The 27455-nt window shown below is 46.4% G+C and overlaps 1 protein-coding gene across 1 annotated transcript in view; it reads right to left on the bottom strand.

Annotated features, from left to right (window-relative positions):
- The window catches only part of LOC144120302 (uncharacterized), a 76150-nt gene that overhangs the window by 35402 nt on the left and 13293 nt on the right, over positions 1 to 27455 (bottom strand). Inside the window, exon 5 of the mRNA XM_077652691.1 lies at positions 9142 to 9241. Coding sequence (XP_077508817.1) covers positions 9142 to 9241 — 100 coding nt within the window. The remainder of the gene's footprint in view (positions 1 to 9141; positions 9242 to 27455) is intronic.

Below are 27455 nucleotides of genomic sequence, written 5' to 3'. Positions count from 1 at the left end.
CGGGGACACTCCCCTGATCTCCCCTAGGACGTAGCGGAGGGGGTGGGATGTAGGGTATGGGAAATTGGAATTGGGAAAGGGTTATGGGAATTGGGATGGGAATGGGGACAGCGAGATTTTGCTCTGATCCTTCATTTGACATCGACTCCATTTCTGGCCTGCCTGGCCATGACAGGTAGGGCATCGAGCTTTTCCAATGGTGCGGCTCCCACACGGGATGCACGACCACGCACTGGCTCCGACCGTCGGAGAAAGGAAAGAAAGAAAAAAAAATTCCTAACTTGGGGTCCGCAGCCACCTGTTCCTCCACAATTTTAAGGGTTGGATCGGACCGGCCGGTTACTAGCCCTCGACTGTGTTTCGCGGTTTTTCAGACTCCGGAAGTGTGTGTGGTGTGGTCCGGCCAACAGAGGCCCAGGTCGTCAGCCTATCGGCGCTTGGCCCTCGGCGCCATAACCCGGTAACCCTGGGGGACCCACCTGTGCTACCTTCCAACCACCATGCACTTATTTCCTACCCTTGCTTGCTCCACACCTACTGAGGAGGGAGTATTCAAGGCCGGGCGCCCGGGCCACGAACCAAGAATCGGGCATAGGGTGAGATAAGCCGTGCCTACTCCACCGGTACTCCACACATCGACGGTTTTCGTACTGGTCCTACTGCACACCCTCTACCTCGGCGTCCCCGGTGGTCCCCAAGACCGGGTCAGCCTCGGCGTCCGCAATATGCCACCCATCATAAGCGATCCGCAATGAGACTGCTTCCCCGAGGACATCGATTCCGAGGAGCTCGGGCTGTCGGAACCCCCGCGCGGCCCTGGCCTCTATGTAGCCAGAAACCGTGCGTCGGCACGCTACCGCGCGGACCTGACCTCTTCGTAGCCAGAAACCGAGCATAGTAGCCGTGCACGTTCCCGTGAGCGGAGGTTTTTGACTTTTGACATTCCTTTACCGGATTTCGTGGGTCCAACCTGGTCTGCCTCCAGGCCTGCCTCCGCACAGACAACGGACCTCACGATTCGGCTGGCCCTCACAGCCGTGGGAGTCGCTGCAGCTCCCAAGAGGATGGGCCCCGGACAACCCATCCCCACCGCTGGCGTTGCACCGGAATAAAGCCTAGTAGCCGAAACTACACCGGCCCGTATCCGGCGGCAGGGGGGCCTCGAGCAGGCCGCACAGTCGGATTTCCCCCCGCTTGTAAAGGACAAGGTTAATTGGAGGGACATGGCAGAGCCCTTTGCTCTACAGTGGGTGCCGTCACGCTGATGATGATGATGATGATTTTTTAAACAGCTGTTATTCGCTGTTTGAATGCTCAGAGGGGAAATAATTGCGCAAGACTTCATTTATCATGTGCCCTCTAGACAGTCCATTTTTGTCCTGTTTTCCATCCATCGGCAAAAAATAACGAAAAAAAGCGTTTTTTTTCATCTCAAAGTTCTCGTTTTTTTTCGCAGTCATCCCATAACTAGCGGTCCTTCTGACTTCACCAGTTGCAGACTGTGCTTATGATCGTAGCGATCATAAGCACAGCCTCTTCATCACCTTTAACGAGAAACTTTCTCGATTAGTTGCTGCGCTCACATCCATTGTTTCAGCGATTCCAACGAACCATTCCCTTTCTACGTCATGGCCCCAAAGCTCCAGGCGTAGTCACTACGAAAACTGTCCACTATCATGCGCACCAGTTTTCTGGTACCAGAGCCACCACGAAACTCACGAAAGCAAAACCACCAGCACTGCGACTTCGCAAAAAAAAAACAGTGGGGCAAAACACTGAAGACGACGAGCCTGTGTCCTCCGCGCAACACCAAGCTGGCAGTTTCGTGTAACCGTTAGCATCAGAAATGTCTCTCACTTAGTTACTACCGGTGCAGAAATCTGCACCTTGCCTTCTGCTTTGGAAGAATGGCACCATGGCGGCATTGTGCCACCTCTCCCTGCACTCAAAATACACCACACATTCCCACGATCAAAAGTAGGTCATTTCTCCTTAGATGCTTGCAGCTATTAGCTCTTGCTGTTGGTCACTTAAATTTATTTTTTCAATTTGTGCTCAAACAAAAATGTTTAGGATAGGTGTTCCTTATTCACACTAATAAGTTATTGATCGCTGCCTTGTTCTTCCGCTCCTCCTTCGTATATTTCCTTATTAACGAGGTTGTGAATTCGGAATTAATCAACATGATTTTTTATTCGCTCTCTGTTGACAAATAGCTTGTGCTGCTCACAGAGTTTCAGAAGTAACTTCTTATTAATTTCTGCTATCTAATCCAGAGCTTGGATGCCCTTATCCCAAAACTGCTTTATATCAACGTTAAGACACCACATAAGGTCTTATCTGTCCCAGTCCATCAACAGACTACTACGAGTGACGTCCCTTGTCCCCCAACTGTGCCCGACACCGAGATATTGTTTTATATTTCGATTTTACTCCCTGCCGATTCGTTCCCTGATGGGTCAGCAATTCAACCCCCACACATTTCTTTTCAGATGTTTTTCTACTGCACTTCCCAAATGTAACCTTCGATTGAAAGTGAAACTGTCCAGATCACAGAGCGGTGTCTTATAAAGAACATATACGCTTATTTCTTCTTCGTTTAGAGGCCAGTTAGTTTGTAATCCCTCCGCGTTATTTCTGCTACTGAACTCGTTATTATATCGAAAGCACTACTCCAGACGTACCAACGCCGAGCAAGAATTTTCTATTTTCCAGTCCCGTGCTCCGAACTAACCCGAGCTTACCCGACTTACTCGGGTAAGCTCGGGTTAGTTCGGAGAAGCGTCGCGCAAGCAGCAGCCAATGGGAGGCAGAGGGCAGTTAACTTGATTGGTCACCGGAGGTTTCTAGGGAAGAGAAACTTGGGTCGTGCAATCCATACCGGTGGCTTTGATAAAAACAGCCACCTTCCACTGCAGTGGCGCATCGGTTAACCGCTGCGCCACTGCTCTGGCATGAGGACGGGTCGCCATCTATGAATGCTAAGTAGATAATGGCCAATTCTGCATATATGGGCATTAAACCGGTGAAGGTATCGCGTTATATTCTTAAGGCTGAGCTTAAGTGTAGTGTTCAAGTGAAGACTGAACACATGCTTTCGCACGCCTACTCGGTTTAATTACGTTAAAACCTTTTTTTCTGATTTTTTTTTTCCTATTACCTCTGGCCATTTTGTTGGTATTGCCGTCCCAATGAACATTTTTATTGATGTATTTCAAGATACTGTCAATCTCTTACCAGTAACATAAACTTGGTTTGTGCTAGTGGTATTAGTTTCCTGGAAACATAACGCAGAAAAAAAAGGCAAGGAGGGCGTAACAGTCAGACAAGGGCTGGACCTTGTTGTGTCGTCCTTGTCTTTTAGCGCTGTTTCCAAGAAACCCTGAGGGGAGCTTTACAGGAGGGGGCTGGTACCTGTACACAGGCAGTAATGCAGTTACAGTGGTACGTGTACGAAAAGGGAGGTGAAAAATATTGGAACAATGCAAAAATGCATTGCAAAAGGAAAGAAAAGGAGAGCGCGAAATAAGCATCAAAGTCTTATACTGTATATGAATTAATAGAAGAATGGAAGACTCATAAAATTGCCAAAGAGGAAATCATATCACTTGTCGCTATTTGTCACCACAATTATGCTAGCTATTTGCGAAAATTTCATTGCAATCGTGCTCTTTTTCCCTGCGGTCACGTTAGTATGGCAGATCGTTAACTGTAGCTCAATAAGGTTCCCCCTTGCTTCAGTGTGTGACAATTTACTCTAGTTTTTTTTTCAGCCAAACGTTTTGCTTTCTTACCTGAAAACATGCCCAGTGCGACCATCCTATCTCCTTCCATCCTTTCCCCTATAACTGCGCCACATATTCTAGAGTAGCCCCCTTTGATGAGCACTTGTACACTCTCTCCCTCATTCCTAACTTCTTCCTGCTGCTTGCCTCTGTCCCGAGAACCCGGACTCCTTGTCTTTGTCAACTGGTGGCCCCAAAAGTGGCCACTTTCTTACATGCCATTGTTCCCTTTTTTTTATGTCGCCGCCGGCTGTCATAGTCACTACTTCCGCGTAGTTCTGCGCGAGTTTGACTCTTTGACTTCGTTCGATCCTGTTGGCCAAGCAGGTGCTGAAGCCATGCACGTGTTCTCTACTGCTATGTTCGGCATAACAATCTCGAATGGTAGTCCTAGCCACGACGTTCAGATGGTTGCTTTGGCGTTATGCTGCTGATTCCAAGGTCAAGGGATCGAATTTCGGACGCAGCGGTCGCATTTCGACGTAAGAGAAATGAAAAAATAGTCTTGTGCTGTGCGCTGTCAACGCACACCAAATAAACCGAGGTAGTCTAAGTTAACCTGGCTTCCTCGATTGCAGCGTCCCACGTAGCCTATGCGCTATTTAAGCGAGTTAAGCCCCACATAACACCATCACACCGTCCTCTGCTTTTTTTTCCTACTACATCCGGCCTTGACTTCAGTCTCTGGCATTCCACAATTATTGACTGTGGCTCTGGCTTTAGACTCTACACGCGCCACGGGTTCCAGTGATGCATTCATCAAGCATGATGTGCACACAAATTCTTTGTCGTCTGCAGCCTCGATCTTTTTAACCAGGATTCTTCCAAATTCGTTATCCTTTCGCATTTCTGACATCCAACCTGTCCTTAAACTTGCTGTCCTAATCGGAAGCCAAATGTTAGAGGAGGTGTGCAAAGACTTGTCTGACCATATCTCACTACAACCGGAAAAAAAAGTATTTTTTGTACTATGCCACTCCCCGTCCCCTCATTAAACAATAATGATTTTAGCAATCGCAGAACTCTTACTAAGCGCCAGATTCACTCAATTCACCAAATATAAAAAAACAACACAAGCAAAGCACGAAGGATATCCCCAATTCCTGAAACTTCTAGCTGCCGAATCGAAGAACGTTGGTGCTACGAGGGTTATTGTATGTGATCTCTGCGGGCAGAATGCTTTCTCAAGCATCCAAGGTATGAGGGCGAGCCGACGCTTTTGCATGCATGAGCCGTGGTTGGTGGGCCGGTTACAACGGGTGCTCATTTAATCCGCTTACGTTTAGCTGTAAAACTCGAGTTCGTTGATATGCCGTGTAAAAGTGAATGACAGCTTCTTAACAGTGCGCCGGCTGTAGCAAGACCTAATCAAAAAGTCACAAATAAAGTATTTGCCATGTGGATCGCTGCCGCCATCAGTTGTAAACTCTACAAATTACTAGCGCATTTTTTCAACGATAAGAGAAAACTTCTAGGTACACGAACAGCTGTTTGATGCAATGCGTTCGGGCAAAAAGAAAGGCCGCAAAGCACGATAACAGTAGACAGTAGCAAAAATAGAGTTCCGACAGCATTGAACTTCTAAACAATGGTAGGTTGTCAGTTACAAGGAGTACGTTAGTGCAACACAATCACTTTCGAAAATAAAGGCATTGAGAACAAGTGCGAAGATGTGGCTCCAGAAAGGAGCGTTTACTAGGTATGTGTAACAAAAATGGTCTGTGTAAAAAGTTTATTGCAAGCTAAGTCCATCTATGGCCTTTTATTATCATCTGCACATGCCCAAAAGCGATGCTGATCATCAGCTATTGAAAACTCTATGCCACTAGAGCTATAGCCTCGAAACCAAACAACTATTTTTAGCTGTCTATAGAAAAGTATATCCGTCTGAAAATACACATAAAGATGACCATGGCAGTTTGGCCCGTTTAACTACTGCCTGCCATAACATATCTTTGGTTGGGGTATTCGAGTCGCTAGAACCAGAAACAGTTGTCAAATTTGCTAGCAGGCCTGTAGCCGACTATACCTTACTAACAGCAAGAAAAAATTGAATGTGTTTTAGCTCAGCTAATCTATTATATGCAATTTGCATATATTAGCAAAGGGAAAGGTGTCGGCCTTCATTGCGTTCATTGGCGTCGGCGCTGACAACGGTCTGCACGCCGATGATTTTGAGGAAAAGAAGGGCGCATAACAGGCTCCCTGGGTCGGTGGAGGCCGCAATCGCGCTTTGAGGTTCGTGGCAGTGATGAGACATAGTTGTGGGCTGCGTGCATTTGCGCTAACAACGTTGGGAAACGTACGCGACACTGCAGCAATAGGCCGCAGCGCTCATGGGTGACCAACCTCTCGCGATCAACCATTAACTGCCACCTGCCAGGGTGGCAGGGTGGGCGCGCTGCCTCTCCAGTATGGGGAAAGCACTCAAGGTTACAGATGCCAAGCCACGCCTGCTCGGCTAGATCGCGTTGTCTGGGAGCTGCCGCTCCGCAGCTGTGGAGCCCCGGGGCAGCGACGGCGAAGACACGGCTCGGCGGTGCGGTAGGGTCGCGTGATGCGTTGCTATGGCAACGGCGCAGCAAAGATGTTCAAGGCCAAATTGCAGCCCACGGCGAAATCAGCGCCGCTAGACAAGTGAAGCTTTCGGTTAAATATACATTCGACGTCCGTGATCCTGAGCGCTGAAGTCTCTATATACTTGTTTTCAGCCCACATAGAAAAGAAAATGTGTTTTGCATCATCAAGCACAGACTCAAGGGCCAACAAGAAACGTGTCCTGACGGCACGAGTGCTCTCTAGAGGACCCGCCTGCCAAGCTAAAACCCCTTGATAATATGAAAGTTCCGCCAACCATTGAACTTTGCGGCCGCCGCGCGACCTCCTCGCCTCCTCCTCGCCCCATGCTCAACCCTTCCCTGAGGGTCTGCTCTCCGCCCCATTTCCTGCGCGACGATTGGTCTCCCTGCCGTTGCCCTTGGAAACGCGGGGGGTCGGGCGTTTTGCTTCTGTTTTTCTTTTTCTGCCGCGCCATTTTTCTCCTAGGCTCGGCGAGCGAATATTACGCGCTGTGCTTTTATTGCAACGTGCAAGCGATACACCATGCTGTTGCGCGTACAGCTGCAGCAAGCGGCCTGAAGATGGTTATGCAGTATTCATGATGCCATATATATTCACGTTAGGGGATTAACCACGACGTCATAACGAATGGTTGACGCCGTTGGTTGGAAGGCATCCTTCGAGGGTTGTTTGCTGCTTTGTTTTTAGGTTATTTTGCATGCGAGGCCAGAACGGAACGAATCTCCAAAGCATCCGCGCATTGCATCTTCTCTCCAAATAGCGACTGGGCTCAAAACATGCTAGTTGTTGCACCTGCAGCGTCGTCTTTATAGCAACAAACCCGGAATTTTTAACATAGAAGCTTTTAGCGTAAGATCCCATTGTCCGTCAACTTTCGGTTGCATGAAACTGCTGTATACATGTACAAAGTGACGTTGATTTGAGCTATGACATACACCGCTGTTGTATTTCCTTGAGCATGTATTCTATCAACTGTCATCAGTACTGTATAGCACATTTTTGCACTAGTGTAGATGTAGAATATTATCTGATTCTCCCGTTTGTTACGTGTATCTTGTCAATCAATGTTCTTGTGCGTGCGCGAAAATAAATCATCCTGCTGACCATGCTCTCGTGTTCTTTAATATTACATTTTTTGTGATGCCTAATCAAAATACAAGCTTTATATCCTCTGCTACTTAGTGAAACAGAATTTTGGTGTCAAGTATAATATTACATTATCGAGGGGCGTTTATCTTTCCTAGAGATATAGAATGCATTCTCTCATAGGGATACCGAGCATATTCTTATGCTTCCTTGACACCAGTGCCTAATATTGTTCTATCAATTGCGGTCGATGAATGGTTGTCCGCGCTCCTTTATCGCATTGAATGTATGCAACTGCTTTATTCAGTGAACATACTCGAATGCAAAAGCCACTTTCACAGTGATGAGTCAAACCTAGGGATGGAAGATGCACTCATGCCTAATTTATTGTAAGCAGGTGCACGCTAAATAAGACCTACTGCACACAAGTAAGCACAAGCAAAGAAAAACATTTCGAAGCAGTTCGTGTTAAGACTAGTTAGAGTGTTATCTCTGTTGTTGTGAGGTATTCCTTTTAGTTTGGGCTAGCTAGCATAATGCGTTTACACATGCCCTTAGTTTTCCATGTATAGTTCAAATATCGGATTTAACTGCAGTAAAATAATTAGCAATAATTAATTCGGGCCGATAATAGCACAGCGCATTTGCACTGAACTTCAGCATTCGAAAGGTATATGACTCGGTGCTCTAATGCAAATAGTGGTTTTGATTGCATATAGGTCATTAATGCTAATTGTTAGGGATCGCTAACAAATTCAGAGCATTTGCATTTATCCTAAGCTTTTCAACGATATCTGACTTTATCGTCTGGAACAAAGTTTGATTTTATACAAAACTAACTAATTAACGCAAATTAATGCGGATCGCTAGCTAGCACAGTACCATTACACTTGGCCTAATCTTTCCAACGGTATATGACTCGATGCTGCAGTGCAAATTTGGGTTTTAATTGCAATTTACTAAATATCAATTAATTTGGCCCAGTAATTGGTGATAATAAGTGTATAGGTAACCAATGATCCAATCTCACGGTTGATCACGTGATATATACTATGCTTTGAGAGATAGCTTGAGAGTAGCGTAATAGACTAAGTCCCGCTTCCACCTTCTCTGATCTTGAAGTTCAAAGCACCAGCCTGGGTTGTTTTCCGTAGTGTTCCTGTATATGCTCCCGCAGGGAGCATATATAGGAACATTAGTTTTTCGAAGTTTTACCAAGGTGACAGAGTTCACGCCCTAAAAAACAAACACAGACAAAGTCAGAGGCAGTACTAGATCAGGTGCACAAACTAAAACACCTTATCATGTGACTTAAAAAGTGTCTGCAGTGCAGAACTCGCCTGAAAGCTTTGTTTACAGCAGTATTCCCCATTCAAACAGTTCTTATAAACCAATCTCTTCATGAACGCTACTTTGGGCATTCTCAATGCTTTGCTCACAATTTTTCAAATATTTTGCGCACTCCTGGAGCGCAAACCTGGCCCAGAAACACGCGCTTCACTCACTGCTGCGGCCGGCTGGCGGGCGCCAGGGAGAAAAAGCTTGTCGTGCGCAGAACTCGCAGCCGCCGCGCCAGGAGAATCGAGGAGAAAAGCGCGGCGCGCAGGAGAGTGTCGCTACTTTCATATTATCAAGGGGTTTTATGCCAAGCGTGGCCGGAGCGCCCTCGTGCGGAGGGCGGCCCACTCACTGATGAGCGCCTTCTCGTCCTGCTTGTGGAGCCGCGTGTTCTCGTAGCGCGGTGCGGTCACCATGAGGTAGTAGCCCAGGATGGTCAGGCCCCGCGTCAGCTGCGAAAGGGGCGAATGCCGGCGTCAGGGCAAGTCGTGCATTCCACACTGACTGTACAGTATGTGCCATACTCAGAGGAAACACGGCAGCGCTTCGCGAAGAGCGGCGGCCATGCGTTGCTACGTTCCCTGCTAAGTGCGGCATATATCCGGTACAGCGCTTAAACGCACCGTGCAAAAGGGAAAATAAAAAACGGAGACAGCAGGTGCACCAGGACATTAATGGCACAACAACACTCTAGAGGAAGCACGAAACAAGCAGTTAATTCCTTCTGGTATTCTGCCTTTGTTTTCGAGCAGTTTCTTAAACGTGAGAGTCATGATGCGCCTTCCGCATTCTGCCGTCCAACAACAAGCTAATGACAACGAAATAGACATCGATAGCGCTCCATCAAAACCTCAAACCGCTACCGCCGGAGGCTGTCTTGACAAAAGCGAAAAGCAAAACGAACAAAACTCGACTCGTGAGCAATGTGGTAACGGATTTCAAGCATGCTCTCCGTTCATCATCGCCGCCATCACGATTACTAATTTGCTCGAAACTGCTCGGAAATATCGCGGAAAGCAGTTGTACGTTATCAATGAAATGAACGGCGACTGCAGGGAAAGCGTCCGAACTAGTAAGTGTTAACTTTCAACGTCCGTTTCCCTTAGTGACGGCCGCCGCCGTTCCTGCCTTGAATAAACAGGTGCATAAATGAACCTATAAATGACAACAGCGGCGACAGCGCAGCAAGTGTCGTCTGAATCGTCGGCTTTGTTGGCAGGCTAGTGCTCGCATAGTCACCGTATTTTTTATCTCCCCATAACAACCATCAGTCTTTACTACTGCCTTGATCAAAGTAGTTGTATACTTTGTGATGTGGATATTCTATCTAATTACTCGACCATGCCTACCACTAGTGAATCCGAAAAAAAATTTGATCAACTTGTATTCAAACTGGCCAGAGGAGCTAAAGTAGTTTTCAATCCCTTATTCAGAGAACCGGTGACTAAATTCTACTGCACCGCAATAGACATTCCAGGACGAACAAAAGCAGACGGAGAATGTGGAACAAAAGGTTGAATTTTTAAAAGACATGTTAGAAGAGCTACGATGAAATTTCGCACTTCAGGATAAGGATAAAAAAAGGACCTTGAAAGCGTAGCACTCAGCTCCAAAACAATAGCCATGCACTTGAGCTTCATTAGTCGATGAAGCAAGCCGAGATCAACGATATGCTGCTCACTCTAGGAGAAGACTACTCTTGAGTTTGTCCACCGAGTAGAACACAACTCTTAATTGCCAGATATTGTTGTCGCAATAAGAGGGCTGGTTTCACCAACATGGCAAGGAAAGAGCTGTTAGGGTTGCATGACATCGGTGTTGAGAGCTCGGGTCTACTGCCAAAAACGATCATTTCACCTTTGAAAACGAAGGCCGAATTTAAGGGCGTGGCACGCCAAGAACGCAGAGTGATAATCTTTCTGTATAGAGAAGATCCACATCAAGGTGTAGGTTTGTACCTAAACACTAACGCTAGCATCAAGTGCTGTATTTATTTTCTTTATTGTACTTCGAAGATACCTCTAATGTACGTTGACCTCATAGCTCCTAGCATCTGTATACATACTTTTTTCAACCACGTTGCGTTTGCCTTTTTTTCTTTAGTGTTATGTTAATGTGCTCATGGTTCAGCCGCAGACCAGCCGAAACGCAGTCGTAGACGTGAAGGGGCATAGAGCGGCCGAGGCTTTAATCGCTTAGCCCAGAGCCAAATCGAGCTTTCCTCTCACGGCCAATTCGTCCTCGCGACGCCGCAGCGCGCAGGTAGCTCGAGCCAAGACCGTGGCATAAGTGGCAATATCTTCAGTTGAGGGCATTTAGGGTAGTACTGAATAAAAAAAAATGGCGGTGGTTTAGCTCTGGTTAAACCTGGAGTGAAGAGTTGCAGTTGGCCGAGTGGAACTTGGTCACTTGACCAGCCACGTGACGAACCACTTGATCAGTCACGGCGCCGCGCCGCCGGCAGCTGCTCCGCATCCCGTTACCAACCACGTGACAGAGTGGCGGCGCCGCCATGCTGGAGGCTCGAAAGGCTACCGTAATGTAGCTGTCGCTACAAAAACTCATCGGATGGTTACCAATCTGTAACACGGAATTCAGCGAGAGTTATTTGCGTAATTTCATTTCGTGACATATTAATACAAGAAACTCGAGAGCAACGTGCATACCTGTATAGTTATAGAGCCCATTCTCTAGTTGTTCCCACATGCTCATTATTATGCTAGTTCTCCCCTACAGACGTCCACCGTTAAACATGTGTGGTGCCACCGCAGCTGAGCCTCTCCTTGGGCGGTGCATTTCTCAGCTGCCGCTGCAGACGGAGCGTGCTACATTCCCCACTCTCGCCTTGCTAGCTCCCCTCTGTCCGCGATAACCACCCTCCGGGTGGTTTCTGTCGTAGACACCATCCGGGTAAGTGCTCCCCTCCTGTTTCTTCGTCACCTTACACCAGACCGGCCTCTGCACCTTTTTCATTAAATTGCTTCTTCTCTCTCTGTTACGCTCTCACCAAACCCTCTTTCTTCCACGATAACGGTTGCACATTCTTAGAATGTTGTCCTACCCTTTTCCTTCCAGAGTAACCCTCCTCCTTCTACGGTAGCTTCCCACCGAGTTGTCGGCATGACAATCACTCTCCGGTCACGCACTACTACAACAACAACCACGAGGAACATACGGAACGAGCGCTTAGCAGCAGTCGCTGTACAAACTCACAGATGATTATTGGGAGTCATGCAATGGCTCATCTGGCGGTGTATCCAAGGGTGCACTGAGCACTCTTGGAATCTGAATGTCCTGTGCTGGGCTTAAGCTGCTTAACGCCCTATTTGCGTCTTTGGATTCGCTTTCACCATGGGATGATGGCTTGGGAAGGACTCTTATGGAGGTGGGTGGAAGCCTTTGGAGAGTAAAGGTTGACACGTGCGTGGACCCTGGTAGTTAAGACTTGTATTTTCGTCGGTGGCTGCCCAGGTGTAGAGTCCTGTAGGGTGCGCGGAGGAGGCAGCTTCCGGGCCCGGAGGGAGGTCGGAAGGTGGACGCTTCACACAGACAGGACCACACGCCGCCGTTACACGCATTATAAATCAGAAGAATGGTGAGTTGGGCGAGTTGGATTTAGTTAATTTTGGCGGTAAAATTCAGCGCGGACGAACGAAGGACACAGAAAAAGGACAAAACAAGCGTTGCTTCGCAACTTAGTTTAATGAAGTAGGAACGCAACAATATATACATATACAGAAAAACGACATAGGCGCGATAGGTACGATGTGCACAGATAGCGACGAGGGCACTATCGCCTCCAAAGTTCAAAAACCCGAATGCGCTGTGTCACAGATCAAAAATGGTGGTACATCAAGAGGCATATAAAAACCTATCACTTTCAAATAACGCGACCGAGGGAATGCTGACACAGACATCTTTTTTCTTTTCGTTGAAATATGCCTCCATTATCTCACGAGTGCGCTGGTCGCGATGCGGCTACAACACGGTGGTTTTCTTGAAATCAGCTTTGCACTCGTCTTTTTTTTTTTTTGGTGCACTCTGCACAGTGTTGAGCGATGCTTGAACGAACGGTGTCTGAAGAAAGGTTATCGTGTTCCATGAGCTGAACGTTCAAGCATCCCCCGGTTTGTCCAATATACACTTTTTTTACAAGAGAGCGGTATCTCATAGACAACACCGCAACCACAACCTAAAAATGGGGAGTGGTGTCTCACTGCGCACACGAACGGGCTGGCGTTGCGCCGCCTATCTAATCTACTTTTTGTCATGGCACAAAGGCGTTGCACTTTAAACGGTGCTGTGCACACGACGTCAACTCCAAACCTCCTCCCAACATTCCTAAGCTTGTGCGACATGCGATGGACATACGGAATTTGCAACGGTTTTCTTCTTTTTTCTATGTTCACCCTCCTCACCGTTCCTTGTGTTCCCGGAACGACCAGCCTTAACAGTGGAAAGCAGCTTCTCACACACACTTGAAATGACCGAGTCTGGAAACCCTGAGGCGCAGTGCATTCGGGTTTTTGAACTTTGGAGGTGATAGTGCCCTCGTCCCTATCTGTGTACTTCGTACCTGTTGCATCTATGTCGTTTTTCTGTATATGTATATATTTTTGCGTTATTTCTTCATTAAACTTAGTTGCGAGACAGCGCTTGTTTTGTCCCCTTTCTGTGTACTTCGTCCGTTCGCGCTGGATTTTACCCCCAAAATTAGCTCTATAAAGCTTCTAGACAGCGCTTTCCCCTTCTCCACGTTATTCGTCGCACTCTTATTTACCATGTCAACTCTCCCATCTCCTCTCCCCATTCCACTGAGTGTCATCTCACAGCATCACACAGATTTTTCGAACATTGGGGCAGTAATGCTAACACTGTTGTGCTCGCACTCCCGTCCTGCTGTTGAGTTCGGCGAAGTTGGACATGGAGGAGGATTCCCTGAAAACCACTGCGAATGTGAATAAGCCCTTAGGAAGAAACGTGGCTTCAGGAACATCGGGTGCAGCGACGATAATGGCGTCCCTACGTATTCGGACAGGTCATCAAACGACGAAGTACAATTCAATGTTGCCCTCTTCAGTCACGCTAGGGTTGAACAATTGCCCGAGTGCCGCGCTTTCGACAGAGGTTCTGCGTTCCGGTCATCAGTACAAGATCTTTCAACCCCTGCTGGAAGACAGCCTGCATTCCTGTGTCGCGCAGTCGCCTTCCGGGTCCAAATGGGCGCGGTCCGGACACACGTGCGCGCCCACCTGGAGGCCACGTAGACGACAACGTGACCGGGTCCTGTTTCCTTTCCCTCGACCAAGCTGCGAGAGAACATCAGGACCTCCCTGCAGTGGGTGGTACCATCAGTGCAATCGTGTGATTGGACATCAATCTTCGAACTGTATTCCCCAGCTAGGGATATGGGGAATACAAAGAGTATTTAACGAGCTGCTGGTTTGGTACCAGAGAGCCCCCCCCCCCCCCTCTTGAGAGATACCGATTACTGGGAGAGACTCCCGACTGCTAAGAAGCTCTCTTCACTGAGAGACACTCTCAGTTGCCCTTACTTGTACATTATATAAATAGTCTTTGTATAAAGATTTCCAAGTTTTCTTCCTCCGATCCTCCTCGTCTCTTCTCCGGCCCAGTCACGCTACCTGAATCACAACAACTGCTGGCAGGGGTCGGATGCTGCTACCTGAATCCCAACAACTGGATGACAGCTGTGGGATGTCCACATGTAGTTATTGGCTTCAACGGGCCTCGGCAGCTACGGGACTGACGGGCGTCAGCTATACCTTGGCAGGGTGAGTGGCCAATGTTTTCCGTTCATTTCGCCAGACCGTACTAGCACAGGCAGATGATAGGTGCGGATTCCTGTTGTCAGGAAAATTGATTTTAGGAAACTGTTCTGTTTACTTCAAGTTAGGGACTTTGTTTAAGTAAGCTTGCTAACGCATGGTGAAACTCACGATGGAGAAGTTAAAAGTGCAGGAGCTGCTCGAAATTTGCCAGGAGTTGGGGATTTCGCTACGTTCTGCGAAAATAAAAAAAGAAAGTCTCGAGGTTATGCGGCAGGAGGAGGTGACTACTGAGGAAGTCGACGAAGTGTGGGAAACGATTGTTGGGCGCAAAGAACAGAAATGACGAGAGTTGTGCGAGCAGAAAGAAAAAGAAGAGCTTCGGTTGGCTCAAGAGAGACGGGAGGTCCGTGAGGCAGAGGAAAAAGCGAGTGAACATGCTCAAAAAATGAAGGACCTCGAAATCGCGTCAAACGGAGAAAATATGGCGCGTCTTAGCCCTATAGCTTCGCTAGAGGAGCAAGGGAGGAAGAGATTGCAGGATCTCGTCTCACCATACCGCGTGGGAGGCGATATTGCACTCTTTTTGGTAAATATCGAACGCGCATGCGGGAAGATGCACATCGACAACAGCGCTTGGTCAGAGAAGTTACTTCCTCTCCTTCCGTGCGAGGCGGCCGAAGTGGTCTTTAGGCAGTGATTCAGGCAGGCAAAGAAAGGCGGAGAGTCGCATACTAATTTCGCGTACCGGCTTAAAGGCAACTTAATAGAGTAGCTTAAGTCAGCTTAGGTGCACGGAAGTCATGACAAGGTACTGGAGTGCATCGCACTAGAGCAGTACTATAGCGCGATTCCAGAAGATCTGAGGATATGGCTGCAAGATAGGCTAACAGATAAAGACCTAGACAAAGCGGCACAGCTCGCAGACGAGTATTACGTTCGCCAAAACCTAAAAAGCAAGGCAGGGTACGAGAATAGTTTAGGAAAGGGAGAAACCTATTTAAAGAGAATCCCCGGTCGAAGGATGCCACCAGCACGTCAGGATCACCGAGCAGAGGATGAGGGATCATAAGGAGCAGGTAGCGAAAAAATAGATTGAGTCACCGAAATCTGCCGATTCGCCGAAACAGCAGACACCAGGAGCTCGCGCATTTGAAGCGCGAAAGCCCATTGTCTGCTATAATTGCAACAAGGAGGGTCACATCTCATTGAACTGCGAACAGCAAAAGATGGCGTTCGCGTGCATGCGAGAGTCGGAGGAAAGCCTTAAATTGCTGGAACGATACATGCGGGACGTGGTAATAAATGGTAAGAAATTCAGACACTGCGGTATTCAGCGGCTACCATGGATGCTGGTCACCCATCCTGTGTTTCCTCCACAGACGACACCGGCGAATTCGCCTGGATTAAGCAGGTCGCCGAAAAACAGAGTGCATGCTTGCCTATAGCGAAGGTGACTTTAGAGGGGACTTTTGGCAGGCTAGACACAGATGCGCAAGTTAGCGCAAACTTGCCGACACTCTTGCCCTACCTGTTTTCGAACAAATCCGAGCAGCTCCTGAAAGAGAAAGGTCTCTCTTTCACCTCGGGCTTGGCTTGCATGGCGCTAGCACGTTCTCGAGCGCGAGAGCTAGCAAAGAAACTCGACTGCGCTCCGATAAATGAGCAGGCACCGAACCATTCTCCCGACCAGCCGGGTGATTCTTGCATGAAAACTGATCCGTCTAAACCGCATGAGCATGACCATGAAGGTGTTCCCGAACCATCACTAGCTGATGAAATCCAAGGAACTGCCGATTCCGTAGAAAATGGGGCAACAGGAGCCAACGCGAAAGGTTCTACAGTAACACCTGTTTCGACATGTTGGGAGGAGTTGACTAAGGTTTATAGGAAATCACTCATTGCAGAGCAGAAATCGACCCATCGTTAAGAGCTTTACGCAATAATGTGAGAGAGGGAGTCGCCAGAAAGAGCATCAGCTTTCATGAAAAATCAGGCTTTCAGTACCGGAAATACTGCGACACAAAGGGACGCGCATATGAGCAACTCCTGGTGCCTGACAAGTACCGGCGACAGCTTCTAGAGCTCGCACACGAAAATGCATGGGCGGGCCACCTGGGCATAAAGAAAACAAAAGCTAGATTGGCCCTAGATTATTACTGGCCTCGCTGCTGGAAAGATGTGGAAATGCTTGTTAGATCTAGCGACACCTGCCAGCAGGTCGGCAAGTCGACGGATAAATGAAAAGTGCCCATGGCCCTGGTTCCCATCATTACAGAGCCCTTTCGGCATCTTGTAATAGATACTGTCGGTCTACTGCCAGAGTCAAACTCTGATTGTCACTACATTCTGACCTCACTGTGCATGGGAACCAAATTTCCCGAGGCCATTCCTTTGAAGGAGCTAAGTTCCGCATGTGTTGTAGACGCCCTTTTGTCAATTTTCTCTCGCGTGGGGTTCCCTGCAGAGATAAAAAGCGATAACGGGTGGGCGTTCACAAACTGCTTGACAACAACGTTTCTTTGAACGGTGTGCGATTAAAAAAATCCGCAATTCCACTCACCCCCCTCAGTCAAATCCAGTCGAGCGTATGCACTCAGTGCTAAAGCGGACACTTAGGTCTGTGTATTTTGAGAATAAGGGAGATTGGGAAGGCGGAATTCCAGCAGCACTCTTTGCAATGAGATGCGTCCCCCACGAAAGCACAGGATTTAGCCCCGCTGAACTAGTCTACGGGCGTGACTTTAGGACCCCGTTGCTCATGCTGAGGGAGTCATGGGAGGGCTACGGAGAGGATCCCTGTGAAGTGGAATACGTTCTAAAGCTACTGGAAAGACTTGCGAAAACCAGAGACCTCGTGGAAGCAAATGTCAGAGCAGCGCAGTCACTGTCTAAAATGTACTACCACACATCTGCACGCACGCGCCCCTTTCATTCTGGTGACCAGGTGATGTTGCTGCGTCCGTCAAAAAGGAACAAGCTTGAGGTGCAATGAGGAGTGCCAGCTAATGTGGTATCTAAGCTTTCGCACATCAACTATGGGGTGTAAAATTTAAGAACAAACACAATCGGATAATCGACACTAATTTGATCAAGCCTTATGTATAGCGTCAGGCCATAGTTAACATGGCGCTAAACATACCAGATGAAGAGATCTCAGACATACCTTATGTCCCTCACTAGGACGAGCAAGCAGCGAATGACCTGCGATATTCAATCGACAGAGAGCCACGTTTGACGGAGAGTCAACGAGGAGACATGAAAAACGTCGTCCGCGACTTTGAGGCGGTGTTTTCAAACAAGCCAGGAAAAACAACCCTCATCGAACACGACATTCAGCGGTCCGGCGAACAGCCGATCAGGAGCAAACCGTACCGTGTCTCTCCAAGGCAAAAGGAAATAATTGAGACGAAGATCCGCCGTAAGTGCGAACTTGGCGTCATAGTGCCCTGCGAAAGTTACTATACGTCACCAATCATTATTGTAGAGGTTCCAGGCAAGGATCCGAGACCTTGCGTGGACTACCGGAGACTGAGTTCAATCACAGTGGACCAGACCTACCCCATTCCGAACATCGAGGAGAGGGTTGAAACCGTCGCTAAATCAGAATATATATCCACACTGGATTTAGTTCGTGGTTAAAGGCAGGTTCCACTCACTGAGCGCTCCAGCAGGTACGCAGCATTCGTGTCCCACGCGGGCACGCTTCGCCCTGTAATGTTGAGCTTCGGCTTGAAAAATCCCCCGTAGTGTTTTTCAAAGTTAATGGCCCAAGTGCGGCGGGGACTTGCAGATTTAGCTCTCCCCAACCTTGACGACGTGGCCGTTTTCTCACAAAACTGGGAGGAGCACATTGAACACCTGCGTATTGTGTTGAGCCGACTGCTTGAGGCTGGTTTAACGGTAAGGGCGGGAAAATGCCACCTGGGGTGCGCCGAAGTGAACTATCTTGGGCACGTCATTGGACGAGGCCAACGCACACCTGCAGAACTTAAAGTGGCTGCCGTGGTGGAGCACCGTCGCCCGACCACAAAATCGCAACTCAGGGCATTTCTTGGCTTAGCAGCCTATTATCAGCATTAGGTAAAGGACTGCTCTGATTTAGCCAGCCCCCTGACCGGCGCGCTGAGAAAAGGTGAGCCTGCCAATCTTTTTTGTGACCAAATGAACGAGAAGGCATTTCAGAGTCTGAAAACTGCCCTAAGCGAGCGCCCAATACTGGCTGAGCCAGATTTCTCGAAACCTTTTATCATACAATGTGATGCCAGCGACCGCGGGTTAGGCGCTATTCTTTGCCAGGAAAGCGATGGCAGGTACACACGGCCTGTCCTTTACTTGAGCCGCAAGCTCAGCACCTCTGAATCCCAACAACAATTTAAAGAAAGCGATCATCGAACTAATATGAATCTCTCACTGTTTTCATTCCTCATTTTTCTGGAAGGCTAAGTTTATTTGCTTCAAAAATAAGAATTTAATTTCTGACAGACTATTCACAAACAGCCATACATATAAACGCAAGAAACATTCTACAAAGTAACGACGATATTCGAAATCTGCTCTCAACTTTCACTCCCTCATTTGCTATCAAAAGATGGCTACCTACTTTTTTTTCCAGACTTATGTGTCACAGTTCTCCCATAGACAATCCTCTAAGCACAGCGATGTCACCATCACCACATTTACATAGCCTCTTCACTTACAAGCAAAGCTTAACACATGCAAGCCGGCTAGTTTGTGCATACATCTAGACTAGAACCCAGTAATAACAAGGACAAGACGAGCAGAGGACGCAAAGCACAAGCGCTGCACTAACAACTGATTTTTGATTGACCGAAACGCCCAAACCGGACGGTGTCTAAGCAGAAGACTCATCATCATTATGGTCAGCAGACACTGTAACCAGTGCCAAGACTGCAGACCTTACTTCCGAACAAAAACTGTTCTGAGCAAGTGCAGGGATATCACCAGATGGTTAAAAATAGACGCTCATGCGATTTAAAAATTCCCTGATAAATGTGTCAGCAAGGCTTCCGTGCATCTAAAAAAAGAACTGCTCTTCCTGCACGACAATGACAAATTGAATGATTGGATAGATGGGTAGAAGAGTGAAGGAATCGTGCCACCGAAGCATGAGGACAGGGCCGGTCTTCATCAATCGTTTAAGTGTTGTTGGGAGCTGGGACAAGCATGTGGAGTGCTCGGAAGAAGGAGGTGGTATGGTTGGGTGACGAGCTGATGTGCAAAAGAAGGTGGCGCGACAGATGAAGACAAAGGAGCCACAAAAACGACAGGATCTTCTTCAGGACAGGACAGGTCTTCGACAATCGTTTCAGTGTTGTTGGGAGCTGGCACAAGCATGTCGAGTGCACGGAAGGAGGAGGTGCGTTTGTTTGGTGACAAGTTGAAGTGCAAAAGAAGATGGCGCGACAGATGAAGACAAAGGAGCCACAAAAACGACAGGATCTTCATCAGGACAGGACAGTTCTTCGACAATCGTTTCAGTGTTGTTGGGAGCTGGGACAAGTATGTCCAATTCCCGAATTTCCAATGTCCAAAAAACGACAGGATCTTCATCAGGACAGGACAGGTCCTCGTCAATCGTTTCAGTTTTGTTGGGAGCTGGGACAAGCATGTCGAGTGCACGGAAGGAGGAGGTGGGTTGGTTGGGTGCCGAGTTGATGTGCAAAAGAAGGTGGCGCGACAGATGAAGACAAAGGAGCCACAAAAAACGACAGGGACTTCTTCAGGACGGGACGGGACAGGTCTTTGTGAATTGTTTCAGTGTTGTTTTGAGTTGGGACAAGTATGTCGATTGCCCGGAAGGAAGAGGTGGGTTGGTTTGGTTTCGAATAGATGCGAACGATTCAAGTTGCGCGGTTCTGACGGGCCATGTGGCTGAGACATGTCCCTCCATTTGTCGTGTTCAGGGGGATGTACCTTGTTTTACAACATGCAGAGAGGAGTGTTCCGTTTGGTTGGTTACCACGAAGTTATCCAGTATTGCTTGGTTGAGTATACACACCGTAACCTCTTCTGTTATATGTGTAGCCTTCTGCAACATGCCCTTTTGTTCTTTCTGTGATCCTATTTTCTATCTTTGATATTTTTGTGTTTATCTCAATTTGTCCGAGTTTTTTTGCGGGAATTGTCTCTTTTTGTGTGTGTATTTATTCTCGTGTTTGGGCTTTTTGACTGACATGTTTTTATAGTTACTATCTTTCATTTTCTAGGCACCATTTTCCATTTTCTAGTTACCATCTTTCATTACTGACCGTCAGTTCGGGTTCCGAAAGGGTAGCTCGACAGAGGTAGCTCTGCTAACACAAGATGAATTAATACTACAAGCATTTGATCAAAATTTACTCACATTAGGCGTTTCCATTAATTTCTAAAACGCCTTTGACACAATTAACCACACCACTCTGCTAACGAAACTTAGTGGTCCATTCCTTGGCTTAATCAATAGCTATCTTCAGTTAAGGTGTAAGAGGATTTAAATAAATAACTGCATTTCAGAAAACATACCCATTCATTCTAGTGTACCTCAAGGAACCATTCCTGGACCTTTGTTACTTAATATTTACGTTAACGACATAACAAATATTGACACCACTGCCCAATGGATCATATACGCTGACACTAGTCTGTTTTGTAGATCTGGTTGCGCGAGGGACCTGTTGGTTCTTGCGAATGCTGCTTTAAGTGAACTTAATTGATAGAGTACATTGTATTCATTGTCTGTAAATAAAAACGAGACAAAGGCTGTACTTTTTAAACCTAAAAACAAAAATGTCCACATTGAAGGTCATTTGCAAATGGTTTCCTCGGTTATCAACTTTGTGCCATCCATTAAGCGTCTCGGGGTCGTATTTAAACAAAACTTACACTGGTATCTTTATGAAGACTCAGTTGCTAACAAAATCGCTCGTGTTGTGGGAATACTAATGAAACTTCGATATTTTTCTTTCCTTGAGCGTGAAAAAACTTCTTTATAACTCTCTCTTCCTGTCCAACATGAATTAGTGCCATTTAGTCTGAGGAAGCACCACGATGTCTAACATCACAAAAATTATTCTCTTGCAGAAGAAAGCAGTGCGCGCTATCGCTAATTCTTCATATGACGCTTACACGCAGCCTCTTTTCAGCGCCCTTAGCTTCCAGCTGGTCACCTCCATATATCATAGTATTTCACTCAAACGTTTCACTCCTGCGAAAAAAAAAACAGGAAATTTTTCGAGCATTTATCTCTTTTGACAATGAATTCTAATATTTACTACACACGTCACAGAGAAACATGGTACGTTCCTAAAGCGTGCACTAACTAGGGTCAAGAAATGTTACGCCACACACTGCCATCTTTGTTAACCTCATTACAAAATCAATAGACACTTATCACTCCTTCTAATGGGCTCATTGTGGATACTTATTTGCTTTGCGGTGGTATACACTGACGCCATGAATGCTTAACCAATTTTTTCGCTTGTAAATAATTTATTTATAGATGTGAATTTTAAGGCTGTATTATTTGTATCATTTTATACTATACCTGGATATGTCGGAACTTAGAAACTATGCCACCACCAACACACAGACACGGTTTACCTGTCTCCACTTCAATCTGCAGTCTGGTAGAAATAAATACGCGAATTTAGAATGTTTCTTTCGCGAAGTAGGAGTACTGTTTGATGTAGTAATGCTTTCTGAGACTTGGTTCAACACTGAGAATGATGTGTTTCGTATGCCTGGATACCGATCATATTTCATTAATCGCACTGGCCAACGAGGTGGCGGGGTTTGTGCCCTGACCTCGAACAATATGAACTGTGAGCTGCAGCCAGAATTCTGTGTTATCACACCAGACTACGAAACACTGACGCTGAGGTCAGGGTCAACCATTTTCTGTGTTTGCTATCGTCCGCCATCTGGAGATACCTGCCAGTTTTTTTTTTCATTTCTGGATTCTATTTTGGAGTACGTAAACGAAAACAAATGCCACTTAATTCTAGGTGGGGACTTCAACATAAACTGGCTTGGTGAAACCAGCGTAAAAGAAACCTTCGAAACCCTGTTAAACATTCACCTATGCAAGAATGTAATAGCGTCACCCACGAGAATAACAGTAACTTCACAGTCTGTGTTAGATCTCTTCATCACTAATATTGATATATCTCGTGTGAAAGATGGAGTCATAAATTACGCGCTCAGCGATCATCTTCCAATCTTTATGTCTATTGAGCATATTGTTAACACCAACAGACACTCAAGAAAACCTTTCCAGTACCGTGTAATGAACCCAGAACAGCTGTCATCCTTTCGCACCCGCTTAACCGGCTTTAATTGGGCCGATGTACTTGAGTTGAGAAACCCTGAAGAAGCTTACGATAAATTAATGGAAAAAATTACTGATGCCTATTACGACTGCTTTCCACTTGTTACGCTAAAACGACCTAAAAAGGCTCGAAAGCCATGGGTTACCACCGACATGCTAAAGCTTATTAGAAAACGAGATCGACGTATGCTAAGTTTCTGCAAGCCAGGAACCTTGACACATTAAAACTTTATAAAGAGTACCGAAATTTTGTCAACAAATAACTACGTGCCGCTAAAAGGAATTATCACGAAAATCTTTTCAACTCCTCGACTGGCCGATCAGACGACACATGGAGGATATTGAGTCTTTTGACCAGAGAGCAAAGAGTCACCCGAAACAGTCTCGAAAGTAACGTTAGATAATGTAGAATTAACCGGGGTTGACCTAGCCAATGCCTTCAATTATTTCTTCCTCTCTGTTGCACAGGCACGAAACACCACTGCTAATTACAGCTACATGGAACAAAGTACCGGCCACAGTATGTTTTTGAAGCCCGTCACTTTTGATGAAGTTATTGCAGCGTTTTTATCGCTTAGGAATAGTAAGTCAGAAGATGCTCTTGGTCTTCAAATCACACCAGTTACATATGTTATTAATGTAATAGCACCCTATTTGATGCACATTTTTAACGCCTGCCTGTCGTTCGGTCTGTTCCCGCGTGGCATGCAATACGCAAGGGTTACCGTGATCTATAAAAACAAAAACCGAGATGAATTATCAAATTATCGCCCTATTTCTATTCTTCCTGTCATTTCCAAAGGATTCGAAAAATTAATTCTACAACGCTTGATGGCTTTTTCTGACAAACATAACATTTTAACACCGGCTCAGTACGGCTTCCGAAAAAATAAATCAACCGAGTTAGCTTTGCTTGCTCAAAAAGAGCTGATATTACAGAATTTTGAAAATAAAAATATCGTGTTAGGCCTCTTTTTAGATTTCACGAAAGCCTTTGATCTCATCAATCACCGCATCCTGGTTAAGAAGATGGAATACTACGGTTTTCGCGGCAAAGTTCTCTCTTTAATATCTTCTTACTTACAGCATCGCACACAATTTGTCGATATTCAAAGACAACGCTCAGCTATTAAACCAGTAGTTTCGGGTGTTCCTCAGGGGAGTATTTTAGGGCCCTTCCTGTTTTTAATTTATGTCAATGATATTGTTAATATCGACAAATCTGCTGACTATATTATATACGCCGATGATACAAGTGTTTTTTTTTCTGGACAATCGAGCATCAATTTAGCCGATCGAGCAAACAGGACTCTGGGACATATAAATACTTGGGCAACGGAGAATGACTTAAAGATCAACGTTGCAAAGACAAAAGCAGTGATCTTCCATCCCCGTCAAAAATATATTTGTATTCCATCCCTTGCAATAAACAACACTACAATTGAAGTGGTTAGCCCTTTTGAAACACTAGGGGTCATTTTTTTTCAGAAAATATGTCGTGGGACGACTACATTACCTACCTCTCCGGGAAGCTCTCGCGTACGACTGGCTATTTGCGTCGCTACGGTTCATCTTTTTCTATATCAGTTAACGTATTATTATACAATTCCCTTTTTTCCTCGGTAATGAATTATGGCGCGCTTGTCTGGGGAACCACATCGCTTAATAATACTAATAAACTGCTGCGTTTACAGAAACGTGCTATCCGCATTATTGCAAAAGTCCCTCGTTATTCACACACAGCCGAATTATTTAAAAAATTTAACATAATCGGTATAGAATCTTTATATTCCTACAGACTAATCCGTCACTACAAGTCAGAAATAATTAAACACGACAATTCTTTAGCAGTGCTAGCCGCATTTGCTACGAATTATCCTGTGTATTGTACACGAAATCCGGAAAAATGGAAAGTTTATGTATGCCGCACCAATCACGGGAAACAATTGTTAAAATATCGTCTCCCAGCTATCCTGAACGAACTGTCCGGTGAAGATAACCGAGATGTCTTCAACAAGTCGTTCAGGGATCGCGCAGCATGTTTCTCTAGCCAAAGAAATGTACGTGGCAATATTATGAGTTTCTTTGTTTTGTTTGTAAAATAAGCCCAGTTACAGCGATGTGTGTTATTTTTGTTCTCGTTTTTTTTCTTCACTTCACTTTCGTGCCGTGCATTTTTTTATTCTTAGCCACTTTTGTGCACTACATTTTTCATGATCCGTACACCTCGTCTCTGTTTGCCTTTCGTTATCTGCATTTTTCGTTTTTTTTTATTTTGTACGCCTTTCTGCCTTGTGGGCAGCTGCGTTTTCTGCGTTTTCTCCGTTTCCTGCTGATTTCATTGCCTGTATTTTAAACATTCCACGTATTCCACTGTATGCCTTGTAAGGGGCACGGACCTCGTCGAGCCACCTTTGGCTTTTTGTCCGTGCCCCTAAGCATCTCAGGATGTTTGAATAAATTGATTTGATTTGATTTGATTGATAATTTAATTCATTGCCGCATTCTATCGCTGATGTTCTTACCTATATGTATTTCTGTTATAGAGTGCTCACTAATGCTTTTTTCGTTTTTTTATAATTGTATGTTTGTTTTCTCTTTATTGTGTATAGTGCCATTTCTGTATGGGGTACAGACCCCGTCAAGCCGAATTCATTTGGCTTTTTGTCTGTGCATGTATGGATGCAAATAATTTTGAATTCAATTTTGTCACAATTGTGTGCAGAGATTTTTTTTGGCTAAATGCGTTATCCCCCCTCTAATCAATTTCGGTTTTTTTTTTTTTGAAACGATGTTTATTGCCTCAGGGCATAAACACTATGAAGTGAGAGATGAGTAAGATGCTTAAATAAATGAAAAAAGGCGGACTGATTTGATGAAATCAAGAAGTGAACGATGATATGGACCCTGTGTCCAGGCAATATAGCAATCCGGATTGTCCGGTGAGAGTCCCACTGCCGCCAGGTGCCGAATTCTCGTCGGCTTCAGCGCCGGGCAGTCCCACAGAAGGTGGTGGATATCCGCCTCAAAGTCTCTGTTCTTTGACATGAATCTTTGAAATGCGGCCACTTGCGTGTCACAGCTGGAGTTAGGGCAACCCCGACCCGTATCCTCCGACGTGCAACCTCCTCTGCACGGGTAAGACCACGGGGGAGGGTTACCGCACACGGAGGGATTAGAGCACTTGTGCGGCGCCGGAGCTGTTTCTTTCTTGTTTAAAGGAGGGTGTTGTGATCCAGAGTTAGGACTCGAGGCAAAGACGAGGTTGGGGTCGAAAGGCGGGTCGCAGAATATGCGCGGCTTTGTGCGCTCAGGAGGTCACGCGGGACCCACTCAATACGGATTTGCTGCGGGATGCGTGCCGCTTGACTATGGATGTCTTGCCAGATTTCTGGCGTGCGACTGACACGTCGTATATTAGGCGTGTGACGTGAAGGGCGTCGGTGCGAATGGCCATGCTTGCCGTTGGTACCATGGGAACGGCAGCCACAGAGTAAAATGCGTTTTGAACAGCAAGCATCTCCACACAGAAGGAGGAAGAAGGTTCTGGGAAACCAAACCTGGGCGTTTTTTTTTCAGGGCACGCTTGCAAGGGCAGTAAACCGCCGTTGTTATTTCAGAGGCCTGGATGCTAGCGTCAACGTACATAATGATTGCGCCATTCGGCAGATTGGCGTCTTGCTCTGTAATTCGGTCGCGAAACGACGATGCTGAGCCGACTTAGATCAGTTGGCTTGTTGTCGCTTAGCAGCACAAATCGCCAAGGAGGAAGAACTGCCGGGGGCGGCTGTAGAATGGAGTGCGATGAAGCATATTCCTTGAGTGCACACGTTGTGTGTGTAAGGCTTGACTTTAGGCTGCGAGCATCGCGTCGTTGCTGCGCCAGCTCATCTAGTGTATACAGCTGCGCATGTCTTGGAGCGCCACGATTGGGGTAATGCGGGGAAGGCAAGACATGACCCTCATTGCCTATTTTCTGTATGTACGTGTCCTCTCAGTAATACCCTGTGGGCCAAGGGGGTATCGAAAATAAATAAATAAATAAATAAATAAATAAATAAATAAATAAATAAATAAATAAATAAATAAATAAATAAATAAATAAATAAATAAATAAATAAAGGTTCTCGAGGTTCATATTTTTGCTTAGTGGTTTCCAGTCGCGGATTTGTGAGCGCTATGTGCTGTAGTAGGAGATTACTTCCCTTGCGGAGTCCTCGGTAGTCCCGTTGTGATCATATTGTAGCGTAGCGAGCTTCGCGGGTTTCGTGCGCCAGTTTTTCCAACAAGCTGAATGTGTTCTTCTCCCCGCGGTGCGACTGTTGCTGTCTTTGTACTCTCTGCTGTGGGGGGAGCCATTAGAGGGGCTCATACCCCGACATTTGGCAGAGCCGTTTTCTCCCTTGGTCTTTGAAAGCAGGCGTTGTACGGCTCGCTCCTCGGCTTTGTTCGAATGTTTAGTTAGAGTAAAACGCACTGAGACGCACGGTTAGCTGCCTGCAGGGGGACAATGTCTTCCAAGGCCGTGTCAGAGACACCGGAGCGGGC

Source organism: Amblyomma americanum, chromosome 2 (assembly GCF_052857255.1).
Source record: "Amblyomma americanum isolate KBUSLIRL-KWMA chromosome 2, ASM5285725v1, whole genome shotgun sequence".
Lineage (NCBI taxonomy): Eukaryota > Metazoa > Arthropoda > Arachnida > Ixodida > Ixodidae > Amblyomma > Amblyomma americanum.
The sequence above is the reverse complement of the archived record's forward strand: the minus strand, read 5'-3'. Positions and strand labels throughout refer to the sequence as shown.